General features: G+C 37.1%; 1 protein-coding gene across 1 annotated transcript; it reads left to right on the top strand.

Moving 5' to 3' along the window:
* The first annotated feature begins 1047 nt into the window (after window positions 1-1047).
* On the top strand, window positions 1048-10812 carry LOC107860111 (double-stranded RNA-binding protein 4). Its single transcript, XM_016705354.2, has 6 exons — window positions 1048-1386; window positions 5216-5478; window positions 8473-8683; window positions 8764-9172; window positions 10415-10500; window positions 10595-10812. The coding sequence occupies exons 1-5, from the start codon at window positions 1263-1265 to the stop codon at window positions 10470-10472; spliced, it is 1065 nt and encodes a 354-aa protein (XP_016560840.2). The 5' UTR covers window positions 1048-1262; the 3' UTR covers window positions 10473-10500; window positions 10595-10812.
* The last annotated feature ends 84 nt before the right edge of the window (window positions 10813-10896 follow it).

Raw genomic sequence — 10896 nt, 5'->3', positions numbered from 1 at the left:
CAAGATTAGCAAAATGTATCGTTTTTAGAACAAAATGTATCTCGGCGTTAATAACATAAAAACACAATATGTAAATTAATCATCATCCAAACATTGAATACAAATTTAAATTAACATACACAACATTACCAACACCTGCAAAAATAAAAAAACATAAACATACGTTTTCTTGTCAGATCTTTTGCCATAGTAATTGAAAGAATGGTCAATTGCGAATCGCGCCATAACTTTCACACTCATTTCGTTCCAAATAAACAACGAACAGGCATTACCTTCAACAATGTAACGAGCTTCTATTTTTTTCATTGTTTCGTTGATTTCAAGTTCTACCGCAATTGTAAAAATCAGTTTTTCATAAGTAACATGTTCATTGACCACAATTCAAACACTATTATAACCAACATACTCGATTTCGTTAATCTAAACACCGAAATAACATAACAGCACAGAAATTTTCAAACCACAGAAACGGAATTTGCAAATAAACAAAAATTGGAATGTTTTGTCTGAACAACAAGTATTAAGATTTTTCAATTTCAAAAACCTTCTAAACGTGAGTTTATGTTTTTAAAAAGTTGGCCTCCTCCCCCCCTCCCTCCCCCCACGAAATAAAAGACTTATTTTTTTAAAGAAGTTTCAAAATCTTTTTTTTACCTCATTCTTTTTATTCTATTCGTTTTCGTTATTTTTTTATTAAATATATACAAATACTTTTAAAAAATATTTTTTGACTTACTTAACAAACACAAGAATATAAGTACGAAACAACATATTTTCTTAGAAAATATTTTCCTTCCTCATGCCGAACACACTCTAAAAGAAGTATTTTTGGGGGTCATAAATAATTTTCTAAAAAATATTTTCTACTCTTTAACTAAACACTATAATATATTTTGTAAAAAAAAAAGAAATTTTTTCATCAATCAAACACTTAAAATATTTTTCAATTATCAAAAAAATAAGTAAAAAAACAACTTACTCTTCATGTAAATATTTTTCTTTGTACCAAATACTTCCATAATATTAAAACAAAAGAACAAATTATAGTAACAATATATAAATAATTAAATTGAAATATTTATATAAAATAAAAATAGAAAACAACCAACCAAAATACAAGGAAGACAAAACCCCAATTGTGGTTTTTACCAGGGAAATAAGAAACCTAGGCTAATGCAAAATGTACCCAGAATTGCCAATTGCCTTCTTTTCTCAGTGAACTACTCTAAACAGCTGGGTAAATATCTTCTTCTAGTTGAAGCATGGCGGAAGTGCTTTCTGTGAGTCAAAGCTCTGAACAGCCCAACATATTGGCCGAAGCAGTCACTAATCAAAACCCACTGCCGAATATTTCTCAAAATGAAACTGAAAAAGGGCAGCATCAAAGTAAGTTCTTCGTCTCTGGATCTGTAAACCACTAACCTAGAAGCTATTATTTGTTTTTGTTTGACTTGTGAGGTGATAGAAATTGAGCTTCTAGGTGTGTTCGATACCAATTGAAAATGTTTTTCATGGAAAATATATATTTTTTTTACAATATGTTTTCTAGAAAATAAGTGGATTTCTTTACTTAAATCAGCTGTATATAATCTAGATAAATAAATAATATGAGAGGTAAGAGTAGGGAGGTGGAGGCATGGGGTGGTGGGGATGTGTGCTATAGGGGTGGGATGAAGATGAGGTGTGTAGGAGGGTGAGGAAAACACAATATAAATATAGGAAGTTTTTTAATTCATTTGCATATAATCTAGATAGATATATGAGAGGTAAGGGTGGGTTTGGGGGGCATGGGATGGTGGGGATGGGTGCTAGGGATGGGGTAAAGCTGAGGTGTGTTATAGGGTAAGGAGGACACAATCATTGTGGAGTGAAACTTTACTAGGGAAGTCATTCATTTCATTTGTATATAATCTAGATAAATAACATAGGAGGCAAGGGTGGGGTGTGGAGTGGTGGAGATGGGTGCTACAGGGGTGGGGTGAAGATGAGGTGTGTAGGAGGGTGAGGAGAACATAATATAAATATAGAAAGTCATTTAATTCATTTGTATATAATCTAGATAGATATGTGGGAGGTAAGGGTGGGGTAGTGGGGGTGTGGAGTGATGGGAATGGGTGCTATACGGGTGGGGCGAAGATAAGGTGTATTGGAGGATGAGAAGAACACAATTAGTGTGGAGTGACACTTTATTAGGGAATTCATTCAATTCATTTGTATGTAATCTAGATAAATAATATGGGAGGTAAGGATGAGGCGAGGAGTGAAGATGTGGTGTATAGGAGGGTGAGGAAAACACAATATAAATATAGAAAGTCATTTAATTCATTTGTATGAGGGATAGCCTTGGCTCAGCGGTAAGCTTGCTTACCGTGGTGTGCCAGGGTCGGGGGTTCGAAACGCCCCTCCAGCGAAGCTGGGGTGAGGGCGCGTAGGTCAGGCCCGGAGTGGTCCCCCCTCCCCGACACCTACGGAGTAGGTATGAACCGGGTCGTCCCTTTATTTAATTCATTTGTATATAATCTTGATAGTAATATATGGGAGGTAAGGGTGGGATAGTGGGGGTATGGAGTGGTGGGAATGGTGCTATACGGGTGGGTGATGATAAGGTGTGTTGGAGGATAAGGAGGACACAATTAGTGTGGCGTGCCACTTTATTAGGGAAGTCATTCAATTCATTTGTATGTAATCTAGATAAATAATATGGGAGGTAAGGATGGGGCGTGGAGTGAAGATGTGGTGTGTAGGAGGGTGAGATAAATATAGAAAGTCATTTAATTCATTTGTATATAATCTTGATAGATATATGGGAGGTAAGGGTGGGGTAGTGGAGTGGTGGGAATGGGTGCTACGGGGGTAGGGTGAAGATGAGGTGTGTTGGAGGGTGAGGACACATAGTGTGGAGTGTCACTTTATTAGGGAAGTGATTTAATTCATTTGTATAAAATCTAGAAAAATAAAATGGGAGGTAAGGGTGGGGGCGTGGAGTGGTGGGAGTGGGTGCTGCAGGGGTGGGGGTGAAGATGGGGTGTGTAGGAGGGTGAGCAGGAGACAATTGGTGTGGAATGTCACTTTATTAGGGAAGTCATTTAATTCATCTGTATATAATTTAGATAAATATAGGGTGGGGTGGTGGTAATGGGTGATACATGGGTGGGGTGAAGATTAGGTGTGTGAGGAGGACACAATCAGTGTGGAGTGTCACTTTATTAGGGAAGTCATTTAATTCATTTGTATATAATCTAGATAAGTAATATGAGAGGTAAGAGTGGTGTGGTGGGGATGGGTGCTACTAGGGTGGTGTGAAGATGAGGTTTGCTGTAGGGTGAGAAGGACACTTCATTAGGGAAATCATTTAATTCATTTTCAAGGGACTTGTTTTCCTAGAGAAATGGTTTCCGAAAATTTTGGCAAATTGAACATGAGAAAATCATGTTTTCCTCACTACCAAACACACCGTTTGTGATACTTCTTTTTTGCATATATACCGGATCCTTGTGGTTTAGTATTTTTATTTGGGTTCTTTATGTCTACAAGTTGGTCTGCTTTTTCTTCTTTTAATCTTGGAGAGCATCAGTTGTGTGTTTCAGTATTTGTAATTTGTTAAGTGTGGACTTTCTTCAAGAATAGCACTAAAATAATGGCTTTTCCTCATTACCGACTTCATTCCTTATGGCAAAAGCACACTTTTGGTAAGTAGTAGAGAAGTAACCATGGTAGTACTGGGATTTTTGCCTGACTTTGGGCATCTGCTGTTAAGAACTCACTGATGCGACTAATCCAAATTCCCGTGGGATAGGACACTTAGGGGTTAGAGCTCTTCCTATCGATATGTTTTCCCTTCCAAGGGGTCGACCCCCAAATGACTAGTTGACATTAGAGGGATTCCAACCATCACACCATATTTCTTGCTAGTACTGGGATATTTTCCTTCAACGGGTTACAAAGGAAATGAACTGATTTAGAAGCCTAGGGTGCTGGAACGGAACAAGGCATGCTTTGATGGGAAGAAGTTACATATTTAAAAATCTGTACTTTTGGTGTTATAGCAGCACTTCAGATTTGATGTATAAGTATTTGAACTTTTTGTACTTGCTAGGAGATAATATGTAGTATTGGATTATAGAGTTTGCTGCTAAGTCATGTATCTTTTGTTGTATCACCTTGGTACTCTTTGAATAAAATCCCTAATTATCAAAAAAAGGAAGCCCAGGGTGTTGAATAAGCAGGATGATGCGTTGGTTCGGGCATGTGATGAGGAGGGACACGGATGCTCCAGTTTCGGAGGTGTGAGAGGCTGGCTATAGATAGATTTAGTCGGGGTAAAGGTAGGCTGAAGAAATATTGGAGGGAGGTGATTAGACAGGACATGGGACAATTACAGCTTACGGAGGACATGACCCTTGATAGGAAGCTGTGGAGGACGTGGATTTGGGTAGAGGAGTTGTAGGTAGGAGTACGTTCGTAATAGTAGGAAGAGTGCTCTGTTTGTATTTGTTCCTGTAGTATCTTGTAGCCTCTTGTTCATGGTGTTATGGTGGTGTCTATGATTTCGTATAGTTAGTTTATAATATTACTTTGTGGGTGTCTTGTTTCCTTTACTATCTAGCGGTGTGATACCCTTGTTTGCTTTTATGTTTTTTGTGTGTTGTATTTGTTAGCTGTCCTGAGCCGGGGGGTTTATCGGAAACAACCTCTCTACTTCACCTAAGGTAGTGGTATGGACTACATACACTTTACCCTCCCTAGACCCCACTTTGTGGGAAACATTGGGTATGTTGTTGTTGTTGATGCATCCGAACCCTCTCTCCCCAGAAGGTTTTTGTTGTTTTTCGCTAAAGATTTATCTGATTGGAAGGTTTTTGTTGTTTTTTCGCGAAAGATTTATCTGATTGGAAGGTTTTTGTTGTTTTTTCGCGAAAGATTTATCGGAAGAATCAGCCCATGATTTATTTGGTTTGCATGCACGTATATATTTGTGTGCTAGCATATATATTGTGAAGTATGTACTAGGTTTTCAAAGTAGTTCTCTGTTTTTCAGAAAGATATTATGTATAAGTTTTGAATGGAAATGGCCATTCATTTGCTGTTTAGCCCTTTTTTGCAGGAGACGACGGAAAATAAGTATTTTTGGTTAACATGTTCAAATCTGTTGGATCATAATGTGTTTATGATACTAGCTCCACTCTGACTTGTTACTTGTCACTTCTTCTTGTAGATATTCGTGAGGAATTCACGCACAAGAATCGCCTTCAAGAATTAACCCAGCGATCATCCCTAGGTCGTCCTATTTATCAGACTATCAATGCAGGCTCTCAGCATGCACCCCTATTTCAGTCCAGTGTTTTTGTTGATGGGGTTTGGTATACCTCTCCTAGCACATTTTCACATCTGAAGGCTGCAGAGCAGGATGCTGCAAAAGTTGCCTTGATTGGCGTGAAAGAAAAGATGAAAAACGAGGGATGCCCTCTTATTCGTGAGGTTTGTTGTATTATTGCAAAATATTATATTTATGTTTTTAAGAGTCTAAATGACTTATATCTTAGCTGCTAGGTGATTTTCTCAGAGGAACACTCTTCTTTAAGGCATGTCTGATTCTTAAGTGACGTTCACCTTCAAAAATGGACCTTGAATTTTATTACTTCTTTGGGTGATGTCATTTGGGTCAGAGTACTGGATATCTGAAGGTCAACAAGGTTGATTCGTGATTATCCTGAAATATGGCACTGAGAATGTTGTATTAGATGAAAGTTTCTTTTTCTCTAACTGAATAGGTGAATAGATGAAAAGCATGAAAGTTGTAAAATGTATAAAAAAGCATACTCATTCCCTTCATACAAGGAGGTGTAGATCGAGGCATTACAGCATTGTGTTCATTTTGTAGCTCTATGACTAATCAGAAATTCAATTTTGATCGACCCTTGATCTGTTTAACATGTGAATATTGAGGAAGCCCACAGTTGAAACTCTAATATTCTGAAATGTTTTTCTTTATCAAACATTTAAAAGAGTACAATGATTTTTAGGATTATGTCCAAAATCTTATCTCAGAGTATAAACATTCTCCAAAGCTAATAATTACCAAGTACCAGTTCTTCCAAAGAAGTTTTTTTCGCTCTCTATATGTTTAATTTTGGACTTTCTGGAAGTTCCTAAAAAAACTTAATCAGCTGAATTCCCAAGGAAGTGATCTTGTTTACTTTTGCTCTCTGTTAGCCATCCTCATGTTCAATTTCATTGGCGTCACACCGTCAAATTTAACTTCTGCTGTGGAAGTCAAAGTAACTATATAAGTTTGATCTTGATGAATTGGTTCCTATAGCTTTCTACTTTAGCCCCTGGGAAGAAATGTGATGGTGGCAAGTCACAGCCTCACAGGTTTCTAAGGAATGGCTGTAATTCTGCAAGCAGGTTTAGTTGACCTTCTTCATACCCACATAATGGTAAGACCGAGCTGATTATAGATTGAAAAATTCAGAGTTTTGATAGATGATTTACCATTTCAGTGAGTAAACAGGATTACCTTCGCTTAAATTGTAAAAGAGCCTTGTTTGTCAATAAGCTGAGAACCTGTAGTCCTTCAGACATAATTATGTGTAAACACTTACCTTAGAGCTTTAACTTTTAATACTATGTAAATTGTAATATATATGAGCTCACCGGATACCTTTTGCTTTTTAACATACCATAGTTAACTTGTTATCAACTTTAATCACAGATATTATTCATTTGTAACTGATGAAAGTATTTTTTTTGCTTACGGTCGTATGAAAATCAGTCAACTCTGAAGTGCTATTTGCGTGTTCCCTTCTTTTTGTTGGAAAATGTGGGAAGACAGCTTGCACTTACCTTGACTAATTCCAACGGGTACCTGCTACCTTCCACCAACACAGGTACCAAGTAACTTTATCCACCAAGACTTAGACAGATGGGAAGAAATCATCTAGTGTCCTGAGCTTTAAACCTGAGACCTCATGGGAAAGAATCAGGTCCTTTACAGCCACAACAAACTTGTAGAAGTCAGTTGATCAAGAGCAAAGCAGATTCCAAGTGCATTGCAGGATTTCCTAGGAACCAGGATTATGGGTAATCTAGTGAAGCCAGGAACAAGAAGCAATACGAAATTCTTACCATATTTGCACATGAGGAAGAAGCTTCAGAGATAGGAGAAGGATGACGCATGAAAGAAAGAAGTAAACCAAGTCAAACTCGGGTTAAGTTTTGAATTCTTGAACTAATACATGTTGAATTGGAAGAACAAAAAAAACGACCATCTACTCCTATATAAAGCGTCTCATTGATGTTGTTGAAGCCATTCACAGATAGAGAAAAGAGAGTATCCAGATAGAGAATAAGAGCGAGGTCTTATCACATAGTTTCTTCAGCTTGAGAGAGAGCCAACTCGCAATGACAAAAGCACCTTTTCCTATCCAGATTTATTAGCAGTTCGTGTTGTCTATTTTGATTCGTTGAGCTTAACTTGTAGCCTTTACATTCCCAGCGATTTGTATTAAGTGTTGTTTTGAGTTGTAAGGCCTTTCTTGACTGAGTAGAATCTTGGAAGAAGTGAGATACAATTAGGGAGAATTGTAGAGGAGGAAAGGTACTATAGTGGTAGATCCCTTAGTTATAGAGTTGGAACTTAAAACAGTGACTCATATTTAGTGGTAAATCGAGAGGGAAAACCTACCAGGTAGGTCGTGGTTTTATGGTTCTTGAAAGAGGAGTTTTTCCACGTTAAAAGTCCTTGTGTTGATTATTTTAATTCTGCATTTACTTCTTGTATAATTGCTGGAGAATCTGGTTCCTCAGTGTACAGGTGGCATCATAAAATAACTCTAGATTTTTCAAGAGAGAGGTGGGGTGGGTGGGTGGGTGGGTGGGTGGGTAATAGACTATTTTTCTCTACCATAGTGACTTTTGGACATTTATGTGCACTTTTAACATATATATGGATGTATAGGGTACGTTCTGATCTTAAAAGTTGGTTTATTTATCTATGAATTGCTGAAGAGCCAGAGAATGAGACTTAATGGATAAGCTTTCAGTTAGAGATGTTGTGCTAGTATGGCGTTTGGATATTAGATGGGCACATTGTGCTTCAAGAGGTAGGTTGATTTGTTTTTGAAGTGTTAAAGAGCCAGAGAATGAGACTAATGGAAGGGCTTCAGTACTAGTGTGGCATTTGGATCTTAGGTCTAGCATACTGGTTCTTTGTTTATATAGTTTCTGAAAATCAAAACTTATGCTCCAAAGATCAGTTGATCCAATTCGTTCTCCAAAAACTAAAAAATTCCTTCTCAAAAGATTCAGTTGATCCAAATCTGCTTCAACTCTTTGTGAAATCAACCCTATAAAAGTTCTCTAGATCCATTTACGTAAAGCTGGAAATTGAAGGTGCTCTCTGACAGTCTGAATTACAAATCTCCTTTTTCATATTACTAATGCTGATTTTACCTTGTGTACTTTATCTAGGATACGGTGTTTTGTAAGTCTATCCTGAATGAGTATGCTGTTAAAATGAACCTGGAGAAACCTACTTATCAGACAGTTCAATCTGCGGCATTGCTTCCTGTTTTTAAGTCTACAGCGGTCTTCAATGGTATTCATTATAGGGGTGAAACGGGGAAAAACAAGAAAGAAGCTGAACAGCTGGCAGCTAGAGCAGCTGTCATGTCTATCTTAGGTCAACTGCCTTTCTCATATCTAATCTTCAACTGCTTACTTGTAACACAAAGCGTTAACTTTTCATCACTTATTTTGCAGAAACCGGTGCTGGAACTGTGATGTTTGAGATCATCAAGTCTAAACGCAAGCTTTATGAGGCACTAGATAAAGTTCAAGATACAAGTGATTTTAATGCTGGCTTCATGCCAATGGAATCTGGTCGTCCAGTTCATGTGGATAAAAGAAAAGAAGTTGAAACTATTGGAGATCATGGGGAAAGGGCTAATAATGGACTTTTAGCATATAGTTTGGGACAACCTAGTGATGCTCAGGCATCAGCTCAGCTTCATGTGTTTAAAAGGCCAAAACAAGGATCTTCATCAGTAGAAGTGCCCTCTCCCATAGTATTTGTGCCCCCTGTCCGGGATCCATCTTTGGTTTGCTCAACTTCCGGAAAGAAACGGCGAAACAGGAAAAAAGCAAAGAAAAATGTGCAAGTTGACCCTCAGTAAGTTTTCTAGCTTGTTAGAATGTATCTATATTTGAGGAATTGATTTTCATTTCCCTGAGATTGTGGAGAAGAAAGACATTATACATGTCTAGGTAATTGTATAGTAAGTAAACATAGAATGATTATAACGGTAGTGCCATACTTACGTTTGCTTCTAATTAGGACAGTTTTTTTTTTTTTTTTTTTTTTTTTTTTTTTAAATTTAATTTTCTCTTCTGTAGTTTTTACTACTACTAATTTTTATTTTTTTTTGAGAAACGTAACAGAACTTTTAAATTTCCCTATACAAGGACTACCACAAACCCCTGTTTTGTGTTTACAACAACATACCCAATGAAATCCCACAAGTGAGGCCTGGGGGAGGGTAGAGTGTACCCTCTATCGTGTTTAAATATTTGAAGTTTTTGTAAGGTAAATAACCATTTTTGATCACTTGCATTTGAATGCAATAGAAGTTGCAACTTCTTTCTTGAAATCGTGCGCAAGTCTAGAAGGGCATAAGAAGTTGGAGAAAGATATATGTTAGTAGTTAGTATAGATGTTAATTTGCTTAAAGCTCAGATCACGTTTGCCTTGGAACTAAATTCAGTCACCCTCGGCACTTCATTTGCAATGTATTTGGATAAATATATTGCACTTGTAAGGTTTAAGTTTACTTGTCAAAGAATTACTTTGAAAAGCTACTGCGATTCTTGTCTAAAGAACTTTGTGAAGTGAAGATACGGAAGCAAAACCCTGACAGGGGAAGTAGTTGATCTCATGTTAAGTTGTTTGACTCAGAAAAATGTAAGTGGTTCGCAATTACAAATTGAAGCTAAGCTGAAGAAAAACTTGGAGAAGGGAAAGCGTTTATTTAGTGAAACAGTCTAGTTGAATGAGAATCATTCAATTTAAGATGCATGAAAATTGCAGGAATTGTTATCTACTTGTGGATGCTTAGCCATTCTCATTTGAGAGTTTTTCCTTTCATGAGGTTTTCCGTTTGTCTTCTTCAGGTGAATATATTCAATGTTTTGCTTTTTTGTGTTCAAGAGAACCTAGTATGATCGGTGACAATACTGACTCCTTGATAGCAACCAGATTATGAGTTTTTCTGTAATGATAGTCCTACCACCTCATTTATTTTTGCAACCCAAGTATTCTTTAAGTTGTCTCCGTATTCACAATCACCACATGTTTTTTTTTTTCTGGGAGGTATGGTTTTGTTTGCTTAGTCAACAGATCCTCTTATGTATGCAGGGTGCCTGCTGCTACTTTGCCATTGGCTCAAACTCCTCCCTGCTCGGTGGCACAGTGAGTTTCTTAGGCGATCATTATTGTCAGAGGTAAAAGAACTTAATGGACTTAATTTAATTCTATTAAAACCATGAAACAGCATTTATGTTCTGTGATTAATTCATCTGTTGGAATATGTTGCAGGTTTCAAGTTCTGTTGCATTTGCAAGAATGGAGGCTAAGTCCGTTACGATAACAAGGCATATATGTATGTTATCTTACGTAAATTGTTGCTCCGTGTAGTAACTTGGTACAAAAAGTGTGTTAAAGACGTGCCACTTTTACTGTAGTTGTGTTTAGTTTCTTTATGGATTCGTGAAATACTTGTGAATTTCCTAGTTTTGGTATGCTTTTTTACTTCCTATGGCGTTTTCTTGCATTGTTGGCTCTAAGACTAATTGCTAATAAGTGAAATGCATTTTACAAATGCATGGATGTAGCTCGCT

The sequence above is a fragment of the Capsicum annuum genome, chromosome 2 (assembly GCF_002878395.1).
Source record: "Capsicum annuum cultivar UCD-10X-F1 chromosome 2, UCD10Xv1.1, whole genome shotgun sequence".
Classification (NCBI taxonomy): domain Eukaryota; kingdom Viridiplantae; phylum Streptophyta; class Magnoliopsida; order Solanales; family Solanaceae; genus Capsicum; species Capsicum annuum.
Note: the sequence above shows the minus strand (reverse complement) of the source record. Positions and strands in the feature narration are given on the sequence as shown.